A 23,309-nucleotide genomic window follows, 5' to 3' on the forward strand; every position below is an offset into this window, starting at 1 on the left:
TTCATTTTTTCTTAATATCAATCTGAGCTAGCCAATATATGAAAGAACAGAAGATTATCATGGCATCGCAACTCATGAACAATGCATAAAAAACAGTGATTGTAACGCCGATTAATAATTTTATCTTCATATGGTTAACACATTGATAGCTTTTCCTTTCAAATATCGAGACAATTCTACTATAAGAACAGTGTTATATATGTTAATCATACACATTAATCAAAAGTTTATTAGACCCACCTTTAAGATATACATGGGGCCTTGCCATGCATGAAGGACAATTAAAGAGAGAAGTAACCATAAAAAGCACATACTTCACCACGTAATCCTTTAACAAATGGTGTAAAAGAATAATGTGATAATACTGCTTGCTTTCTTAAGGTTGATGATGAATGCTGATCAGTCAGTGCTGGCATAGGATTCATGGAGACCAAAAACCCTAGAGGCTTCCTTCCCTTTAAGAAAAATAGAAAAAGATCCAAGTCTCTTTCCTTCTCTCACACACTCTCTCTCTCTAGGTTGGTTGTCTATGATTGGACGCATGAAGAGGGTTTCTTTTGCTATGTAGAAAAGATGGCGGTGCAACCACCTTTATCGGTTGCAGGAAAAAAATTTAAGAGGATGGCTGCAAGTTGGCAACAAAGCTCCCATCACCTCACTCTCCCAATACACACTATACCACTCATAAACAGAGGAAAAGCTAACTACTCATTTATTCAGAGGAAAAGCCAAGGCACAGAGAGAGGGAGAGATTTAAAGGTTAGAGCGGGGAGGAGAGAATGCAACGCACTCCCATGCGTGCAGATTCCGAGGAAGCTTCTATCTTTATGAGGGCAAAGTTGAGTCTGCAATACTATATTAAAAGCTGATGATCAGGGATTGGTTTGCGTATCTTCACAAGTACATGTTTACCCAGAAACCTATACATAGATTTTTATATATGCCATGATAAGGGTTATCACCTATTATTGCAAATCATCGAAAATATAAAGAAGGCTGAAGGAAGCACTTGGTCATGGCGTGGTTTCCCATGTAAATATCATTTGCAGCTCCATATACATATAGAGTACCTTACATTGGATTCTGTCTGCTCAGTCATGACTCCTCTGTCACAAAGTACGCTGCAGAAGCTTCCTTTGTCCTTCCCCTCTGACACCTCTCCCATAATTTGAGCCAGAGTCGAAGAAAGAAAGTGATGAGTTAGCCATGGTTCATCCCTTTTTGGGAAATTAAGAGTATTTTGCACAATGGATCCACTAGAAAGGGGAAAATTATGTCTTGAGGGGTCTGATATGAAACCGTAATGTGACTTAGTTGAAAATAATGTCAAAATATCGGCTGGGAAAATACTATGCATGCTGTTTCTATCCATCTTCTTCTTTTTGACGATTGTACATTACCATTAGTTGGCTTTTAAAGCCTTTTAATAAAGTAAAGAGGCTGATTTCTTCATAAACATGTAACCATAAGATTACCACTAGAAAAGAAAAAGCACCACCGTGCATTTCGTAATAAATGTAAGAGTAAATCAATCTTCATTCTCCTGTGATACTTTTAGAACATTGTCATACTCCAATGACTATTGAAATCACAAGTGTTTTCTTGTCTGCATAAATTGAAATCGGCTCTTGAAACTATCAAAGCAACCAAATGAGTTCTGTTTTGAACATAATGGAAGCCATCATGTATCAGGAGGGTTTTTCTATGCGGAAATCATCATTCCAAAGTCTTGGTGCATCCTGCTTGACAGAATAAGTGTCAGAAAATAAGTTGATCATGATGCAAGCCATCATTTAACAAAACCTTTTCCTATGTGAAAATCATCATTCTAAGACTTGGTCCAACCTGCTTGAAATTAAAAATGTGTTACAAAATAAGTTGAATGTTAGTTGAGATCTCGACCATAATAACTTTCAAATGATGATTGTCATGTGGCATAAACTTCGATCATTGCATGGATCGTGATTAGAGTCCTAATTCATCAGGACCACCAAGTTACAAGGGCAGTTCATTAATGGGTTTCATTTGTTGAACTTCCTCCTAGAAAGTTCTCGTTAGAAAGCTCATTCAAAAGAGTAGCATATGCTTTCCAAGTTAAGTGTCAAGCAAATGAAGAATGTGTTATATAGTCAAGGGTATTCAAAGATGCATGCATCTTTGTGGCCGGGCATGGACCAACAATGATAACCTTGCTAAGAGACAGACCTGTACATGGACAAGAATGGAAAAAGCTAAAGGGTAATCAAATCTATCTATATTCCCCAGATTATTTGTATGTTTTGCCGACATTGAGTGTGGGATTTGTAAGAAAATGAGGAAAATGAAGCTTCAATATGCTTGGCAACGCAATTTAAATGTGCAAAAAGATAGGGGCTTTGAGTGGAACTCGAATGGGCTTTGATGAAGTGGTCCTGTGGCAAGGAATGAAACTTTAATGAGCTTAAAGAGATCTCTCAATGGGTCTATGAGAGAGGTCATATGACTCAGAGAGTGGTCCTTAGTGGGCTCTTCGAGTGGTCCTTAGTGGGCTCTTCGAGTGGTCCTTAGTGGGCTCTTCGAGTGGCCTCTATGGCCAGGATAGAATCTTTGTTGTTCAACAGATCCAAAAGATTGCATTCTAAAGGCATTCAAAATGGACCACAAGTAGATTAGTTTAGAGTTTCACAGGAGAGAGTTAGAAAATTTGAATTATTGGTGATCAGTTTCATTGCTTTGGTGCCTCTAGCTAAATTTTCCAAATAAATCTTCATTCATACCAAGACAGTTGACCATTTTGCTTCTCACTAAATTTACCAGTCCTTTATGCTAGTTTGATTGTCAAGAAAACAGAGACAAAGAAGAGAAAAGTATTGAACCTCACACTATGGATAAAAAGAGAAGAAATTTTGGATTCTTATGCAACCAAGTGGAGAATTATTCTGTTCAAAATCTAATATTGTTAGATAGTTCGGACCCATGGTGTTTGGACTCTTCTGCTACCACATTAGTTGTGTTTTGCAATCAGTCTATGAAAAAGAAAACAAGAAAAACTTAACAGGTTGAGTGAAACTTACCCTTTATTGGGATTTAAATGTAAAATCAGGTAATGGTGGATTGCAATGTAGTAGTAGCTCTGACATATGTTTCTCCATCCATGGAAATTGAAATGAGTCCCACTTCTGTTTCATAGAAATTTTGGATGAATATGCACCCTGCGTAAGGGAACCAACAATATAACAGTGAATCTGTCTATGGAAAATCAAACCTACTCACTTTATAAATGTGAATGTATAATGTAATTGAATTGTTAGTTTCTGTAGGGTGTCGGTGTGTCATGCCCTAAAACCCACTCCAAGGGCATGACGGTCATTTCACACCTCAATCCCAAAGGCTCAACATGGAAACAACACAAATATTCATATTATAACTAGAAAGAAATTTATCAATTACCAAATTCCTATTCAGAGTAATAGGACAAAATTCTAAAGTCTCCGAGCATCAACTTTTTTTAAAAAAACTAACACATCAACTAGAGTGTTATTGTCCAAATAACTCAAAACTCAAATAATTCCAATGGAAAATAAATTTTAACATCTAACAATGCTCAAAATAAAGAGAGTTTTGACAAAAGTCCTAACAAGCCAATTTCCCCTCCTAACCGTCACTCCTCACCCGAACTGAGAGTACTTGAAAAATTATTAACGAAGGGGCATAAGCTTAAAGCTTAATAAGGAATATTAATACAGTTTCATTGATAAAACATTTTCAATCATGCTTGTAAATAGGAGATATAACATATACTTATTTTTATAAAAAACTTTTGAGTTCGAAATACTAATATATTCAAACTTTTCAACAAACTTTCTCATATCCATTTCAAAATAATTTCTCATCAAAACCAAATCAAATGCATTCAAAATATATTATTCTGGTTATCAAATAACAAATGGTACCCAATTAGGTGGAACTTCACAAATGAGTGACTAGTTTCAAATTTGTTTCATTTAAGGTGAACAAAACCAAAAGTCAACAATTATAACCCGTTGACTAGGAGCCATAAAGTCAACTATTATAACCCGTTGACTAGGGCCATATAATATCAACTATTATAACACATTGATTAGGGTAATAGAAATGTCAACAATTATAACCCATTGACTAGGGCCATAGGAACTAGAGTCAAACACTTTATTTCATTAATTCAAACTTGCAAAACAAAATATCATATCTCCAAAATTTTTCACTTTTCATAAAGAAACAAAGAAGATTCTCAAATATATTTTCCATGCAAAACACATATTTGATCCATGCAAAAAGATAAAAATAATATTTTTACACTTTTCAAAATACAATATAAAAAGGAAATTATTTTCTTTTGTAAAAATTTGCATTAATTTCCCTTACCTTGAAGAAGCGCTCAAAAACTTGAAGTGTTTAGCTTGACGAATTTACTCCTCCCACCTAACATAATATCATTCACAATTATCTAAAGGTAAAAATTCGACAATCCTAAAAATATTTTATTTAGCATATTAGGGATCTTGATTATTTTTTCATGCTAATATTATTACTACCGTCTAATATTATTTTCATCTTTCTAAATAATAATATAATTTTTTTCAAACTTATCTAAATTAAATATTTTAAGAATGTTTATTTGTATTAAACTATTATTACTATTTAATTTATTTATTTTTTCTAACTTATCTAAATTAAATTTTCTAAGAATATTTATTTGTATTAAACTAGGGGTGTTTGTGATGTCTCACGTCGGATAGGAGAGAAAGTTTTTGGCGCTATATATGTAGAGGCTCCTCTTAACCAAATAGACACGTTTTAAAGTTGTGAGGGCCCCTTTGGGTCCAAAGTAGACAATATCTACACGGTTGGGAGCAGACCATTACACGGTGCCTCCCTTGAAGTGCTGAAACAGAAGACCATTCTTAATATCATGCATCTCAAACTTGCACCAATTGCCTATGAGAATAACATAGCAACTAAAAGAAAGGAGTTTTGCATTAACATGTCGACATATATTAATGGATCATTGCAAATCCCAGACTCTTCTCCACTGGAAAAGACAGAGCAGCAGAACATGAAGCCGGAAATATTCACCTTTTTCAGAGAATCAATTATAGTGACCATTTTTAGAAGATGAAACAACAAAAAAGGTTTCATCAAACATGGGATGATCATACATGAATCAGAAGTAACTGTAAATAGAGAGAAATGTAAGGGGATTAGACAAGAAGGAGAAGATAAAAAGTCAAGAGGTTCTTTGAGTGAGTCCGATGAGCTCTGATAACACAAAAAATTGTTGTGGGTACTCAATATCTAACTTGGGTATGAGATAGGAAAATTAATCTGAGTACAACAATATTAAAAAGGTCATGATGAAAATGCATATATCATGTGTACAACAAATAAAGAAGAAACTCAGGTTTCCATTGAATTCGTTCTTTCTCTAATATACATGGATATTTCCCACTCTAGTGGGTCCAAAATCGTGACAAATAAATTTGTAACTTCCAATAAGGGAAGATTAATATAATATTGCTGCCTGAAGATTTATGGCATCATTGTATAATCTTCAACTGATATCCTCAAGATGAATTTTATCATTTAATCTGAAATCTCTAGTTGTTCAGGACTCCAAGTCTCTGTTGTATCGGGAATGTGCTTATCGCTGTCAATGGATTCATAAATTTCTTCCTTAGTCTCCAACCAGCTGAATCCTTGCCTTTTTTCCATGCCCATTTCTCTCATTTGACTCCTTAAATCTTCTGCATTTTCTCGCCTCCCAGCCTCTAGATATATACTGGCTAACAATTTTTGAAAACCACTATCTTTTGGTTCAAGTTTTTGCAGACAATGAGCGGCAAGCTCAGCCTCCTTGACATTTCCATGGATCCTACAGGCACCAAGCAATGCCCCCCAAACGTTTGCACCAGGCTTTATAGGCATTCGTTCGATTAGATCCCTGGCTTCTTTGAAGCGCCCAGCTCGTGCAAGCAAATCAACAACAGTCCCATAATTCTCCTCCACGGGTACAATTCCATACTCTCTACTCATTTCTTCGAAGTATCTAAGACCTTGTTCCAAGAGGCCTGCGTGACTACAAGCAGAGATGAGAGCCACAAATGTGATATGATCCGGCTTGACTTCTTCCCTTACCATGCTTTCAAAAACTCTAATTGCACCTTCTCCATCTCCATGTATCCCGTGCCCATCAATCATGGAGGTCCATGAAATCCTGTTTTTTTCATTCATCATTCTATTAAATTGATTTTCCGCCAGCTTAAGCTTTCCACATTTGGAATACATGTCTATTAGGCCATTACTTACAAAGATTTCTTGATCCAAGCCATTTCTAAGAGCATAGCAGTGGATTTCCTTACCTGAGAGGAGCTGGGAAGATCTAGCACACAAAGGAAGAACAATGGACATGGTAACAGTATTGGGATTAATCCCTTCACCATGAGTTATAGATCTAAACACATCCCAAGCATCACTAACAAAATTATTCTCCATATACCCAGCAATTGTTGCATTCCACAAAGCTGTTGTGTTACATCTTGGGTATGTTTTATCCTTCTCAAATATCCGATGACCATACACCATGTAATTGCATTTACCATACATATCTATCAAGGATGTTGAAATGAAAACATCTGGAGTTGTTGCTGCTCTTCTCCTAGTAATGAAACCATGAATTTCCTTACCCAACATCAAGTCTGGGATTTGGGAACAAGCTGAAATTAGAGAAGATAGAGTAACACAATTTGGCTCCATGCCCTCATAAATCATCTCCCGGAAAACTTCAATAGCTGGGCAAGGGCACTCATTACAGACGTAGCTTGCAATCAGTGCCGTCCAAACTACAACGCACTTGTCCACTATTGAATAAAAAACAAACCTCGCAAGCTCTTCAAAACCACACTTACCATACATATCAACAACAACACTCCCAACAAAAGCATCATTCTCAACATAACTGCTTATCTTCATCACATACCCATGAATTTGTTCTCCCAAAATAACATCCCTCAACTGCCCACAAGCTGAAAAAACACTTGTAATGGTGTGAGACATTGGCGACAAGGGAGAGCCCATTTCATCGCACTCCCCCCTCATCTCCTTGAATACAAACAATGCATCCTTAGGCCTGCTATTCTGAGCATACCCCGCTATCACCGCAGACCAAGTAACATCATTAGCCAAATGGGCTTCACGCATTCGATCAAACAGCTCCCGAGCAGCCCCACAATGGGATTCCCGGAAGTAGCAAGATATCATGGTGTTCCAACAGAATGGGCCTGGAACAGGAATTTCATCAAACATTTTGCGAGCACTTTGCGGTGAGCCGCATCGGGAATATACCGTGAGAAGGTCGTTGGTCACAAAGGGGTCGGAGGAGACGAAGCCGCGCTTGGCGGCGTCGGCATGGAGGGGCTGGGCATGAAGGAGAGGAGATTGGGAAGAGGAAAGGCATTTGAGGAGAGATGAGAAGGTGAAGGAGTTTGGCTCAAAGCCTTGTTTTCTGATTTGGTGGTAAAAGGCCGTTAGTTCCCGCCATTTTCCTTGTTCAGAGTAGAGGATTAAGAGGGCGTTTTGCGAGCCCATTGAAATTATGGTTAGTCCAAGAGCCTTGTGGCTTTCTTAGGACCCTTTCATTTCTCTCTCTCTCTCATTTCTATTCTTGAAAACATAATATAAAAAATTATTTTCCAACTTAAAAGAGCTTGTTTGAAATTTTAATCTAAAAATAAGTCGTCTTTTTCTAGATCAATTAATTTTTTTAAAAACATAAAAAATATTTAAAATTTTTTTATTTGTTTTCAAGTGTTTAGAATAAGTGAAAAAAATTATTTTTCGTATTTAATCATTTTAAGAATTATTTTTAAAAGTTATTTTTTAAAATCATTGGTGAACAGACTCAAAATCCCTACATTATTCCAAGACTTCGAATGCATTCTTTGATTAATTTGGTCATTTGGCTTAATGACTAGAAACCAACTGCACAATCCCCATGAAAATTACACCGTTATAACGTTGATCCACCAATATTAGTGTAACCCAAACCAAATTAAACCCACAAAAAAAAAAGGAAAAAAAAAAAAAAAAACCCTATTGTTAGTCCATCATGGTGAGTTATCAACATCAAAAATATCAGCAGGAGGAATGAAGTAATCAAAGGAGAGGCCAGGAACATTGAACACTACATCATCTATCACCCACAGCTCCTCCATCCTTGTCCTGCTATGCTGCATGGACACCTCTCCAAACCGAAAAACCGTGGCGATGGTCCGCCCCTCGTGCGCGATCATCACGCCATCGACGTCCCGGTAGTCCCACAGGCTGGTTCCTATGGTGGTCTCCCAGTAGACTGTGTCATTTCCAGGAGCTTGAACCCTTGTGAGGTGTGAGTCCTCTAGGTATATTAGGAGGCCACTCTTTTGGCTGAAGTATCCATATAGTACGTGCCTTATCACCTCTGCAGGGCCTTCATTTCTCTCCATCACTGCCGCCCGGTCGGCCGCCACCTTTAGGACAAAGCAGTCATCTTCTCCTATCCGTTTCTCGCCCAAGCATTGGGCTTTGGCGAACAGGCTAGCCGTGCTCTTTGGATCCAAACCCTACACAATTTACCGTCATGGTAGGGTTAGAAAAACCTTTCAAGTCAACCTAATAAAAATGTACAATTATTCTTGGACTAGAAAAACCTTAGAATTAATAGTTATTTGAATTTGATTTCCAACATTTGCAAGCACCATTTGTTAAACCTTAATATCCATGAACTTATTAGCTAAATGACAATTATTACAGTTTTGAGATTTATATTTCAATATCCTAAAATAATTGCAGTTTCGACCATCATGATTTGTATAATTATAGTGTTATTTGAGGGTTTTTTTTTTCTTCAGATTTTTTCTTGTCATATATATAATTTCTTGTGTTAAATTTGTAAATTTGAAAAACATAGTAGGAGTAATTGAGGGGCGTAGCAGAAGAAAAAGCTGAAAAAGGTGGTTACAATTGGGAATTAATCGAATAAGACAAAATGAAGAAGGGAACAAGTGGAAATAGCCAAAAGAAGTAGGGTATAAAATGCAATAAAATCCGACACGATGCAGTAAAGTGTTAAAAAAAAGGAAAAGTGAAAGGGAGGGGATATGATAAGATACTACGCGGAACACTTTAACAGAATAAGAGGTGGAAATCCCGAGGTTTGTGATCGTTGGTGACGTAATAAAGTGGACCACGTGCCCTCCATCACTCACTCTCAGCTTCTCAGACAAAAAAAAAAAAAAAAAAAAAAAAGGAAAGAAAAGAAAAAGCAAAGTGTTGGGTAAAGAAGGAGACAGTTTCTCTATCATTGTCAGCCATTTCCATTCGTTTGCCCCTTCTTCAATTCCGCCTCCTCTTTCTTTATTCAAATTTAATTTCCAAACAAACAAAAAAAAAATTGTAGGAGGAAATTTGTATGTATCTATGTACCTGAATGATGCGCCGGAGAGGGCGGTGGGGGCCTTTGGCGGCGTGGGTGCCGAGCCAAGGGGTGTGGCGCCAGACGATCTTGCCGTTACTGCCGGCGACGACCTTGTTGCAACCCACCACCAGCTCCAGAGACCACATTCCGGGAGACATTTGCCAGAGCACAAAGCACCCATTCTCCCCACTCCTCGTCCCCAAGCTCTTCACACTCTTCCCCGTCGATATCTCCGTTTCGCAGCATATCATCTTCATCGTCCCCGTGGTGTACATATTTTTCATCCCCTTCTCTTGCTTCAGACACCCCGTTGCCGCCAAGTACTGCTGTATGATGTAACAGGCACTCGACGTCTCCTGCTCATTACCCCATATATATTTCATGATGAGCAGAGCTGGTTCATATACATAAATGTTGTAGAAGATTAATTAAGTATATATACTTACTATGGGGATGTCCTTGATATGGAGACGGTGAAGTGGGTCAGTGGCGAGGGGGATGGGGGCGAGAGGGCAGCCCAGGACGCCTAGCAGAAGCCTCAAGTCTTGGGTTTTGGAGGGGATGTTTCCATATAAAGAGAGGGAGAAGCTACTGCTTCCATGAACCCCAAGGCCGCCACCCTTCTGCAGGCGGAACCATTCTCTGATGACCTCCCAGGAACTCTCCTTCTTGGTTCCTTCTTCTTGCATTTCAGGATCTGGGCCCTCCATTAGAGGAGTTAGAGGCTGTGTGCACCATCTCTGCTGCTTCTTTCTAGCTCTGGAAGCCATGAACTGTGTAGAAGAAGAAGAAGAAGAAGAAGAAGAAGGAAGGTGCAGAGAGTTGTGAATATGGATGAGAAAATGGGGGTGAATAGGGACAAAAGGGACAAGTTATGTGGGGAAGGGCAGAGAAAGGGTTTTATAATAATAGAGAGGAGGATTTGGAGAAGTAGCATGTTGGGATGTGTTTGCTTTATTCTTGGTTTCTTTTTAGGCTGCTCTTGTCGTTTCATTTTTATATTTATTCCATTGTGAAGCTCCAAGTGAGGGATGAGGGATGAGGATTACCCTCTGATCTCTCTCTCTCTCTCTCTCTCTCTCTCTCTCTCTAGGTCTTTGGTCAGACCCATAAGTTAATTTGACTGCCCCACCATTTCATTTATTTTAGGATAAAGTAACTACTCATCTTCACTTTCAAGGCCATTTATTGTCACACTCCTCCAAGTTGGGTTATATATATATAATGGTTGGAGATCAATGACTTCGAATTCATAAACTTGAATTTTCCTAACCATTTAATGAATTTTATAAAAAGGATTTTTAAGAAACAACCTTATCCATATTTTAATTTTAAAATAAAGAAGTGCATGAAAAGGGAAGGACCTCTTAATTTGATGATTGCTTTTAACTTAAAAAGCACATTTCACCAACATTCAAATTATTTTAAAAACAATTTAAACATGTTTTCAATTTTTTATATCGTTTTCTTAATAGTAATTGAAAATTGAAAAATATTTTTAGACAATATTTTTTTTTTATGAAAAATAATTATTTTTCAAAATTGTTCTATTTTTTAAAATCCATTTTTCAAATATTACCAAATTAAGTTTCTTTCTTTCTTTGTTTTTTTTTAAACAATGATATAATTAATTTTTTTTTCATGAGTAACAACACTATCCAAGGATAGAATGCACTTAGAGCATAGATGTCCATTAAAATATTGAAATATGTTATGAATGTCATTGAATGCTTCTATTAGGTCATTGGACCAATTATTTTTTATTGATAAAATGTTTTCTTTGTTATACATATGTAATTACTTGAAAATTTTCTTGGAGTTTTTTTTTTTAAATTCTTTTTTGTTAAGTCTTACAAGGTTTTATATAGTCCCTTCTTATTGATGATATTTATCTATTTAATAATTTATTTTTAGATAAAAAAAAAAAAACAATAGACTCAAAGTAATCCTACCAAACCATGGAGCCAATCAATGAGAGGAGGCTATATTTAGAGTAGGGCATGGCCAAAGCAATATTTGGTTGGGTTCCAACATTAAAATAAAAATACTAAGGCAAAAAAAAAAAAAAAAAAAGTTTGTTGGGAGGTGGAGGGAGGGGGGGAGGGGAGAGGAACAAGCTTGATGGGTCACCATCCACCATGCAAGATATATACATTTTATCCCAAGGTCTAAAAACTAATCATGGGTGGACTGCTCTTTCATTGAAAACCATATGCTTTTAAAAAATTAATATTCAATAACATGAAATTAAATTAAATTAAATTAAATTAAATTGAATTAATAGTAGCATAGGGTCATTGAATGTCGTCCAAATGGAGAGAAATTTGATGATAATTGGTAGGCCTGCATGCTTGAGGAAGAATGTATAAGAAGATAATGGTGGAAAGTCGGCATCAATTGGATGAGAAGTGAATTAAATGGTAGATGAAGGATGGTGATATCTTTCAAGCTAAGGTTGAAAGGTTAATATGTGGCTTTCAATGGAGAGATTTTAATATCCATTTTGTAATCACATGTGTGTCTTGTATGTTCGTAGTAGCTAATCCATCACCATCTTATTAAGGATGATGGATGATGCTCTATCTCATTTTGATTATGTTTTTATAATTTTGTAAAATATTTTTATTTTATATATTATCAAGTTGAAACCCTTTGAACACGGCTTAACCTAGTTTGAGCTTAGCTTAATCACACTAAATGGTCTCTTAGTTATTTATTTATTTATTTTTATGTTTAAGCATGAGAGCAAAGGGTTCTTAACATTATATATAATGAAGCATTCCTAAGTATTTTTTTTTAGGATTTATTCCCAAAATAATAAAAATTCAAATTAAATGAAACTTTTTGTGAATTATAGAATCCAAAAATTTAATCGAAAGTTGATCAGTCAATTCAATAAGAAATGAGAGTTAGCACTGTTGCTACTATATATTCAACCGATAAGACTTGCCGCTTGATTTTGTTGTTATTATTCAATTGAATTGTTTACTTATTCAACGAGTTAATTTTTAAGTTTAATTAAGGTGGTGTTTGTTTTTTTGGCTTTTTGCTAAAAACAATTTAGTTTTAGAATTTAGGTTGTTTGTTTTTTTACTTTTTCATGACTTATTATAAACTTTTTACTAAATAAAAAAAACTAAAATATGTAGCTTTTTCTAAATAGAAAAAATAACATATTGGTTTTTTTTACTTTTTAATACTTAATAGAAATAAAATACTACAAAAACAAATAACCTAATATTTAACACTATTAAGCATTAAGGTTCTATTTAGAATTAAGTAAAAAAACAAACACCACCTAAGCCATTTTCAAAATGATGAATAAGATTATAAAGTCTTTCATTTGTCCATCACTATAGACAATCTAGGATATCACAGTATATTATATTTTTCTTCGATTTTTTGAAGTTTTAATTTTTTTTTAACTCCAGAGGATGTATCTTTTATTAATTAAATAATATTTGAACCCACTTTTTTACTTTATTTTATTTTTATATAAATATAGAATGCCGCCTCTAGTTTTTATTTTTATATAAAATATAAAACTCTTGTGTAGAAAATTTTACTTGAATTTAAAATATTTTAAAAAATGTTTTCAAGTGCACAAGTTATGTTCCCACTTTTTACATAAATATTTGAGAGAGTAATTTCTTTTTTTTTTTTACTTCAATTATAAAATTTTAAACATGCTTTAAATACACAAATTGTGTATCCATTTTTGTATAAAAAATCTTACATATTATTTTAAAAAATATAAAAGTGGGAAATGTATCCCATCACCTCAATTAATAATTTTTAATTTATTTTGTTTGATTCTGAAAGTAATTAATTGAATTCCTAGCCCAAAGCTAAGTTAGCCTGAAAACTAACTTGAAAGCCTAGACTAGGAATTAAGGGCCTGTTTGGTTGCTGTTTTTGAAAACTGTTCTGGAAAATAGTTTTTGAGAACAGTTTTTAAGAACAGTTTTTGGTGTTTTTTTAAAAAAAATTATGTTTGGGAACTGAATTTTAAAAAACAGTTTTTGTTCTCAAAAACAAAAAAACATGTTTGGTTGAGTTAATAAAAAAAAATCAGAACAAATAAAACAAAAGACACGTTTGAAAGATGTTTTTTTTTCTTTTCTAATTAATAAAATATTTTCTTCAAGTAATTTTATATTATAAATTTATAAATAATTTTTAGATATATAGTTCATTTAAATTAAAAAAATTATTTATTTTATTAATTTAAAAATAAAAATATTTTTTATATTTTTTAAAAATAAATCAAACATAATAAAATTATTTTTATTAATATTTTTTTATTTAATCTTTAACTTTATTAAAAATTATGTTCTTGTGATTTGTTAATTTATTTTTTATCTCTACTAAAACCAAAAATTAAAAATGCCACCCACTTCTCTCCCTCTCTCGGGCATCAAGAAGCCCTTTTCTGAAGTTGCCCTCCAACTGAGAGAATCCCTAAAAGGCCCTATTTTCCTCTGCGACTCTCAATCCTCGCAGGTACTAATCTAATCATGTTATTATTATTATTTTTTTTTTTGCAACCCCCGTTTGATTCCCAAGAAAATCCATCCCCCATTCGATTTCCGGGAAAATTCATCCTCGTTCGATTTCCGAGAAAATCCAAGCAAAAACCCCAAGGAAAAAAAAAAAAAATGGATTTTCTTGCTCCCTGTGTTTTCTGGATCCGTTTTAGGGGTCTCTTTGCTATTGTGCCATTGGATTTAAATTTCACAACCTTGAATCAAGACTGAGACTGTGCTGGAGAAGAGATGAGAACGGGAAGAAAAAAAAAAACACGGAGAACAGATGGTTTTTTTTTTGTTTAATTTTGTTCTGTAAACAGTAAAAAAACAGGGAAAACAACATTTTGTTGTTCTCTAAACAGTGTCATTTTGAGAACACGGGAAACAATAAAAACAAAAACAACCCTCTCAACCAAACGAGTTTTTTGTGTTTTTTGTTTTCAAGAACAGAAAACAGTTCTTGAAAACACTAAACAAACAGGCCCTAAAAGTCTGCTTGGAATTTTTTGAAAGCATTTCTTAAAAATCAGTTTTGGAAAATTCTAAAAATGATTCTTTATAGGCCTAGAATTGGCCTAAATTAAGAATCATGCTAATTTTTTTAAAAAATAAAAATTTGAGAACAATTTTTGAAAATGGTTTTCACTAATTTTTAAAAAATAAGAATCTGTTTTTCAAAGCAGATGACAAACAAACACTAAATTTTTGACAGCCCACTTGGGCCTAACTAAGGCTGTCCTGAGCCCAAATTGTCCCATGTCAAAATGGTTTCAGCCCAACCTAGCCCAACCTATTTACATGCCTGCCTTCCACTGGATTCTCATTCTAGGGTTCAGGTGTTCAACAGATATCAACCCAAGCCAAACAATTTAGGCCCAAGAGCCCCAGTGAGGTCAATCTCTACAAGTAAGTCCCAACAACAATTTAGGCCCTGATTCCTCTCTAATTGGATGAGGGCATTAGATTCTTGGGACCTAGTTTCAACTTTGAACCTTATTTCAAGTTCAACCTCCTTAATTGGCCTTTTCTCATGAGTATTTTGTTTTTTCCCTTCAAATTGATGCAATTTGTTGCATCTTTGAGGAGATTTTTCTCTTTAGGAGTTGAATTTCATTTTGGATTTGAGATTTGCATGTCTAAGGTGGGGTAAGGACAAGATTATAATTTTTGTTTGAAAACAGTAGTGAAAGTGCATTACCCCACCCTACCTTAGGTTTGGGAAGGGGGTGAAAAATAATTATATATTTTGGGACGGGAATGAGATAGGGGGTGCCTCGGTTGCCATCCCTATAAGTGGTCCAATTACAACATATGACATCGAAACTATCATTGGATTACTTAGCTTTCATTGGCACCTCATTCGGCTATATTCTAAAAGTCAACATATTAATGCATTATTCAAATTCCTAATTATTTGAATGTTGTGCCTAGATGTTTTTGGTTTTACGACCACCTCACATATATAAGAGTTGGGTGGTGGAAATCTGAATCTGTTAGCTTTTTAGATTAAGAAAAAAGTCATATATTTTTTCCATTCCGTTAAAAATATTGGTAAATAAGTTGAAAGTTAAGAAAAATTTAAAAACAAATAAGTAAAGTTTGAAAGCAAATTGCATTCATCATTAAGTTAAAAAAAAACCATAATCTAAATCTAATTATAATATTTATAAAGTTTTTAAATTAAGTTTAACTTTCGAACTATCAACCTTCTAAAATTTTCGAACTTCAAAAACTTAGTAAAAATATCTACAATTTGATCTCGAGATTTTGCAAATTCTTATTGCATTTCATTCTTCATACTGCACTCTTTAATAAAATGATATCTTGTATCTAATATACTTACTTCAATCATGGAAAACTAGATTTTTTGATAACGTAATCACTGATTTCTTATTCATATAATGGATGCCTTGGTGTTGCTTGTAGCACTTAGCCACTAATTTTGCTTTGTGTTTCTCCACTTCCCCTTTTGCATTCTTCTTTTCATCATTCATACCATCTTTCCATCTTCGATTTCGAATTGGACCAATTGGTTCTTCAAAACTTATTGGTTCACAATTTTCAAAAAAACAAAAGAAGGTTAGATCATTTTAATTTTTGTTTCTTCATAAATCTCTTTTGAACTTCTAAAACGTGGTGTTCTTTTACTTTAACTTTCCAAGATGATGTTATTAGAACTTCATGAGTTGATGGAGATGGTGATGAAAATGGAGTAGCAATATCTTATAAGCTTCCTTTTGTTTGTTTTTATTTATTTATATTTTTTCATTTTTATGGTGGGGAGGAGTATTATAGTTACCTTCTTGACTACTCCAATTCCATGTTTCTTCATTAAATTTTACAACTTTACTAATAATGATCTTTTTATTGTTTGGATTGTATTACTTGTAGCCTTTAGAGCTTAAGTTATAACCAATGAAAATATATTTTTCAATCTTATCATCTAACTTTAATTGCTTTTAGGTGTTTCCCAAGTTCATATTCAGCGCTTAGATAACTCAAGCCTCTTGATGTTGCTAACTTAACCTTGGTCTTAACTTGCTATGCTAAGTAGCATAACACAACTCATAAGTTAGGAACAATGAAGAAAATAACACTAAGAGACTTTGAAAGAAAGGAACTTGTGTTGCACTAGAATGCTTTACAAAGCTTATAAGACTGAAGTGCTTGGTACTTTTACTAAATAAAGTCATTTTCTATTTATAGACACCTATAGAACTCTCTAGATACCTCAAAGGTTTTCCACTACTCTAGAATTATTTGGAATGTCTTATACAAATTCTATGTACAAGCTAAGCACAAGACGTCTTTAGAACTCTTTAGCATTCTCCACACATTGCCCTTATTTTCCCTTCTTGTGTATAGATGTGTCAATGTCATTAGGGTTCTCTAGAATTCTCTATACTCCTCCACTGGTAGGGAGGTGCAAATGTCTCAAGGTGGTTCCAAAAGCTTTCTCTTTTATATAAACTCAAGTGAGGGTCATTTTGAGTAGGTTGTATTAATATTAGTGCTTCCTAATACCCTCATGTGAAATACTTGACTTTCTTTCATTCCAAGCTTGTTGTGGTATTTCATTCCATAAACTTCAATTAGGAGAATACTTTGACAAATAAAACTACACAACCAACTGTTTCAGTCTAAAATCATTTAGACATCTTCTTACTCTTCAATATACTTCGAGTCATGTCAAGAATCCTTTTATTTTGTCTTTCAACTATGCTATTTGTTGTGGAGTAAATGGAACCGTTAAAGGCCAATGATTTCATGATTTTCATGATATTCTTCAAATTCTTTAATATGAATTTCCTCCTGCTTTAAATTTCTTAAAAGCATTAATACTTCATATTTTTCCTTAAAAAAACACTACCAATTATTTTTCTACTAAAATCACAATGACAAGTAAAAAATATTTATTATTATCAAAAGAGTTTGGATGAATTGGGTTGTATACAATAAGCTCTAGAGTTCTGTGCTCTTGTAATTGTTTCTTTTGGAAAACTTTTTCGGAAATGTTTTTCAAATAAGCATCCTTCATATAAGTGGTCTTAATGATCTTTAAAAGACAATCATTCTCATTATAGTTTTCTTGTTCAACAATTTCAATCCTTTAAAATTAACATGTCCAAGTCTTAAGCATCACATACAAAATGAATCATTGACACAAGTTTTTAGACATTTTATAATATCATTTTGAGTGTTTAACCAAAACATTCTATTTCTTATCACTAGCTTATATTTAATTAAATTGACATGTTGATCTTTTATTGAAGGGCTTTGATTTTCATATCAATGCATATATATATATATATATATATATATATATATATATATTAGCATATTTCAACTTAAATGTATCTTTAAGATGTTCTTTTCAAAGCAAGAAATTACTTATAATAACTCACAAATCACTTATGATCAGTTATCAGACTGAAAAAGTAAGTGGTGAAAGAAACACTATATTGTGGTATGAATATTCAATACAGGAAGAACGTTGAACAATTCACTTTGTTGAAAGAGCTAAATTGTTTTTAGGGAATGTTAAATTAAAGGGGGTAATTAATGGGATAGCCACCGAAATTCTCCTTCTTTTATTTATTTATTTATTTTATTTTATTAATTTATTTTTATAAAATTAAGACGAAAAATATTATTAAAGGATTACAGTATAATTTCATTATAACTAGATAAGCAAAAAATGTTTTTTTGTTTTTTTTTGTTATTAGATACATGCGAATTGTTTTAGTTTTTCATTTCATTTTATTTTTCAAGGATTGGATTTGGGTGCTCATATGAGATAATATTAAATAAAAATAAATTTTAATTGATATATATATATATATATATATATATTTATTTATTTATTTATAAAAATAAATTATACAAATTTATAATATTTATTTTTTTATTTTCTAGAGGAGAAGTGTGGATGGATATAAATTAAAGAATGATTAACCAAACCCGCTCCGCTATTGAGCCCGTCCCGTTATCATGCCTCGGACTAGTGGATGTCAATTGACATATCTAATCGGTTTCTCAATAGTTAACATCTCCTGCTAGCTGCAAGAATCTTGAATTACTCCACAAGGTATTCGAATTGGGCACTGCAGAATGCCAGATGATTAACGAGAGTAATGTAACGTACAGGATAGTTGTGGTACATCAGTAGTATTGCAGAATTCCCCAGGACACGCAAGCTGGAACCTGGAATGCATCCTCGCTGGATAATGAATGAAGACAGTGACACTAGCCTCAAATATACTCACTAATTTGGTGCATGCGAGAGTCGATGGTCAACATAATTTTCTCCAAAGTAGGATTTTCACTAGAAATCTATCTTACAATCATATTTTGGCATTTGATCCATGGAGTTATCTTCGAAGCAATATATAGCTTGTAGTTGACCATGACCTTACTTTGATTTTTGAGCAAGAATGACTGTTGAAGTTGTATTGGATAAAACTTAATACTTATTATTTGATTTTAAGTTAATTATTATTAAATTATTAATTTGAAATTTATTATTAGTTATTTGATAAAGTTAACTTTAAATTTATTATAAATTATCGTATTGATATATTTGTTTTTATTAATTTTAACTAATATTTATCTCATTGATTTTAATTCATATTTATTTTCATTAATCTTAAATAAATTAAATTTATTTATAAAATATCTATATCTATAGTATTAATGTAGATAAATAAAATAATCATAAAATTTTTAGCATAAAAAATGAGTTATAGATTTAAAATTATAATTTTAAAATATATTGTTGTGTGGGCAAATAAGTTAAAAAGGATTTGATATTAAAAATAAATAAATTAATTATTTTGACTTAATATTTAAAATAATTTTAAGTTATAATATATATTAAATTATTTTATTAAATATGTTTAATTTACTGAGTGAGTGAAATTAAGCTATTAAGTCATTAAATCATTAAGTTGATTTGCCAAATACCTCCTTTTGCGATTGGTCTTGAATAACTCAAATTTATGGGCATGGTGACCAAAAAGGCAATATGAATAAAGTTATAAAAAATCCAATTTTTCATTATTAAAGTAAGTATATTACTATAAAATTTCATGTTTTTCCTTTATTTTCTTTTCATGTGTGTACATGATTTGATTAACATGTAACGGGTACTTCTAGTGATGATAAGATTACAAAATAGACAATAAGACTTGGTTCCATTATACTTTAAATAAGCCAAAACATTTTTTTTTATCCAATAAGCTAAAAAAGAAAAAAAGAAAAAAATCTAATGAAAATTAAGACCTTCTAGTGATGATCAGGTTCTAACTTTAAATTAATGATCTCGAGTTAAAAAAAAAAAACTTTTAATATGAAAATTAGAAAAATATTTTTTTTTTAAAAAAAAAAAAAAAATTCTATTTTGACATATCAAAGTAATTAATTCATATCTATGAAAATATTATATTCTCTTTGGAAATTATGATATTAGGTTTTGACTTTAAGTTTATATTCTCATAATTATTAAAAGAATCACTATAACAATTATACATATAAATCTATCTCTTGATTCTTTAGCTACTACTCGACGTATTTTATTCATTAATTAATATTGATTCCATTCCTTGAGCATGCATAATTAATCCACCTCAACTTATTGCCTTGGACGTTAGTGTGCGGTGTAGGGTATTTGGTTTGAAAATTTGTTCATACGTTAATTACAATTGTCTTTCAATTCAATCCATCATCATTCACTTGAAGAGTAGTATCAAAGCCCATGATGAACTATTTTGAAATTGCAAGGATATATAATAGCTTCCTTGCCGTAATTGAAGACTTCACAGCTGATGCAAGCTGGGATCACGTGAAGTGCGAATTTCAGTATTACATATAACGTATTTGGACGATATGGTAGCCAAATTAATCGCAGTAGAAAACAAGTGGCCGATTACATAAAAGTTAAAGTGGATCTATACGTTTTGAAAATAGTTTTTTATTTTTTATTTTTTTAGTTTTAGAAAAACAAACAGGAAGCATATTTTATCCCTAAAAAACAGAAAATAAAAGACTATTTGGGAATAATTTTTGTTCTCTAGTATAAAAAATACAAAAAATACTTTGACAAGAAAAAGCTGTTTTATGTTTTCTATCATTAAAGAATAGAAAATAAAGTGCTTTCAAATAACATCATTTAATTGTTTTTTACTGTTTTTATTTGTTTTTTTGAGGGCTGTTTTAAAATATAATTATACAAACATATAAAATGATTAAAAATAAAATATAAGATATAAAAATTATTTTTAAAACATATTTTAAAATATTAAAAACAGTTTAAAAACATTTTAGGTTTTCAAAAAGACTTATTTTACAAAAATTAGCTCAAAAACTATTTTTCATAATTGTTTTCGAAAATGGTTATCAAATATGTCCTAAATTATTTTTAAATAACATCTTTTATTTGTTTTTTTAGTTATTGTAAATTGTTTTAAAAAATAATTATATAAATATGAAATGATTAAAAAAAAAGTATTACAAATAAAAGTTAGTTTTAAAATATATTTAAAAATATAAAAAACATATTAAAAATATTTTAATTTTACAAATAAGCTTTCGTTTTATAAAATATTAGAAAATAATTTTTAAAATTACTCTCAAACATTTTTTTTCGAAAACACTTGTTAAATAAAATAAGAATTTATTTGATCGTAATTTTAAGAAGTTCTAATATTTTTAACCATTGAAAACAAATTGGGATTCCAACTTCTCGTACTGTTTTCCTTCTTAGTGTATAAATACTCGTATGTTTTGGCTTTCCATCACCATCCAGAGAATTAACATCAAAACCCTAGATCAGCAGAATGGCCAATGCAACCCCCTTGCTCTCCCAATCTGAGTTATCTCAGCCTCTTTCACCATCTAGTTCGATAGAGTCTGAAACGCCAAGCGTTGAGAAAGTGCTTCCTTCCCTCGATGAGTTCATCGAGCAAAGCATAGGAGGCTTTGCATGGGCACAGTTGCTACATGCCATCCTTGTATCTTTGGCATGGTTGTTTGATGGGCAACAAACATTCATCTCCATCTTCACTGACGCGGAGCCAACATGGCACTGCAATCATCTCAGTACTGAGGATTGCAACTCAGGTTCCAACATTTGCCTACTGCCCAAGACCGCATGGGAGTGGGACAAGCCTGCATACACATTTTTCATATCAGAATGGTCGCTTGAATGCGTCAATTCGATCATCAAAGGCCTGCCTGCTACCTCTTTCTTCATGGGGTGCTTGCTTGGTGGATTTCTTCTAGCTCCAGTGGCGGACTCATCATTTGGCCGTAAGAACATGCTATTCCTCTCATGTCTCACTATGTCTGTCGCAGCGCTTTTAACTGTCTTCTCTACCAACATTTGGATGTACTCAGCATTAAGATTTATCAGTGGTTTTGGGAGGGCATCAATTGGAGCTTCCGCCCTTGTGTTATCAACAGAAACAGTTGGAAATGCTTGGCGTGGCCAAGTGGGGACCATCGGCTTTCTCTGTTGCACCCTAGGGTTTCTGTCATTGCCAGCTATGGCTTATATGAATAGGAGCTCCTCATGGAGACTTCTCTACGTATGGACTTCCATTCCAGCAATTTTCTACTGCCTTTTAATCCGTTTCCTAGTCTGCGAGTCTCCAAGATGGCTTTTCATGCAAGGGCGGAAAGAAGAAGCATTAGCAACACTGGAAAAACTAGCACCCATGGAGAATAATACAAGTTTAAAGTCTTTAGACTTGTGTCTATCAGGGGCATTGCTCAAACAGGAAAAGATGAAGATGAATCTTCATTTATCAATCAAGATGTTGCTGGAGAAAAGATGGGCTTCTCGAAGATTACTTGCAGTTATGGTAATTGCATTTGGGATTGGAATTATGTACTATGGCATGCCATTGGGGGTCGGAAACTTAGCATACAATCTCTATTTGAGTGTGACGCTTAACGTCTTGGCTGAGATGCCCTCATCATTGATCACCATGTTCTATATAGGTAAATGGAGCAGGAGAAGCTCAGTGCTGGCTTTGACCACCATCAGTGGGGTGTCTAGTATAATGTGTGTGGTGGTAGGCCATGGAATGAAGGAATTGCAGGTGGGGCTGGAGCTGATATCCTTCTTCTGCGCCTGCACCGTCTTCTCTGTGTTAATGATATACACACTTGAACTGTTCCCAACTTGTGTGAGGAGCTTGGCGGTAGCCATGGTGAGGCAAGCGCTCATGTCCAGCGGCACGGTCAGTACAATATTGATTGCTGCGGGGAAGACGAATGCGTTTTTGTCCTATGGAGTTTTTGGGTTGTTGATTTTGTGTTGTGGGTTGTTTGTGGTTTGTTTGCCGGAGACAAAGGGCTTGTCTCTTTGTGATACCATGGAAGAACAAGAGCACAAGGAGGCCAATGCATGCTGATAATGTTTTGTCTGATTTGCTTCTAAGATGGATTAATTCCAGGGAGATGCATTACATTATAGAAAACAAATTGGTGGACATGTTTGAAATATGTACCAATTGCTGTCAAACATAGTACTTGTGATTTAAGATGCCACTATATTACTAGGGAGGCTGTCCTTTGCTCATCAATGTGCCATAATTTAAGTATGTTTCCTTTTTATTTTCCCATTTATGTAATTGCAATAATAATGTTTAGAAGGTATCCTTTGCAAATTCAATTGTAATTTACATTTGGATCTATCATGGTAATAGCTCCTTGACTCAAGGGATAATTGCACTTCAATTAATGGAGACATGAATTCAAACCTAATTTAAAAAAAGAAAAGAAAAGAAAAGAAATTGAGATCATTGTAG

The 23,309-nt window shown here is 33.3% G+C and overlaps 3 protein-coding genes across 3 annotated transcripts; 1 reads left to right on the forward strand and 2 right to left on the reverse strand.

Moving 5' to 3' along the window:
- Window positions 1–5,601: 5,601 nt before the first annotated feature.
- LOC104877794 (pentatricopeptide repeat-containing protein At2g13600) lies at window positions 5,602–7,602 on the reverse strand. Its single transcript, XM_010646788.2, has one exon. It carries the CDS (start codon window positions 7,600–7,602, stop codon window positions 5,602–5,604), a length of 2,001 nt encoding a protein of 666 aa, XP_010645090.1.
- A 329-nt stretch (window positions 7,603–7,931) lies between these two features.
- On the reverse strand, window positions 7,932–10,448 carry LOC100246643 (uncharacterized). Its single transcript, XM_010646787.3, has 3 exons — window positions 9,916–10,448; window positions 9,478–9,825; window positions 7,932–8,615 (listed from the first exon to the last, which is right to left on the reverse strand). Exons 1-3 carry the CDS (start codon window positions 10,237–10,239, stop codon window positions 8,121–8,123), a joined length of 1,167 nt encoding a protein of 388 aa, XP_010645089.1. The 5' UTR covers window positions 10,240–10,448; the 3' UTR covers window positions 7,932–8,120.
- Window positions 10,449–21,332: 10,884 nt separating this feature from the next.
- Window positions 21,333–22,913, forward strand: LOC100241517 (organic cation/carnitine transporter 2). The gene has a single exon (XM_002265170.1). The coding sequence runs from the start codon at window positions 21,333–21,335 to the stop codon at window positions 22,911–22,913; it is 1,581 nt and encodes a 526-aa protein (XP_002265206.1).
- The last annotated feature ends 396 nt before the right edge of the window (window positions 22,914–23,309 follow it).

This window comes from Vitis vinifera, chromosome 19 (assembly GCF_030704535.1).
Source record: "Vitis vinifera cultivar Pinot Noir 40024 chromosome 19, ASM3070453v1".
NCBI lineage: Eukaryota > Viridiplantae > Streptophyta > Magnoliopsida > Vitales > Vitaceae > Vitis > Vitis vinifera.

Excerpts from the sequence above, each read along its gene's own strand:
- LOC100246643 (XM_010646787.3), bottom strand. The coding sequence starts at position 10,239 with ATGGCTTCCAGAGCTAGAAAGAAGCAGCAGAGATGGTGCACACAGCCT. Across the intron at positions 9,826-9,915 it reads ATATCAAGGACATCCCCATA|GAGACGTCGAGTGCCTGTTA; the intron begins GTAAGTATATAT and ends GGTAATGAGCAG. Across the intron at positions 8,616-9,477 it reads CTCTCCGGCGCATCATTCAG|GGTTTGGATCCAAAGAGCAC; the intron begins GTACATAGATAC and ends TAAATTGTGTAG.
- LOC100241517 (XM_002265170.1), top strand. The coding sequence starts at position 21,333 with ATGGCCAATGCAACCCCCTTGCTCTCCCAATCTGAGTTATCTCAGCCT.
- LOC104877794 (XM_010646788.2), bottom strand. The coding sequence starts at position 7,602 with ATGGGCTCGCAAAACGCCCTCTTAATCCTCTACTCTGAACAAGGAAAA.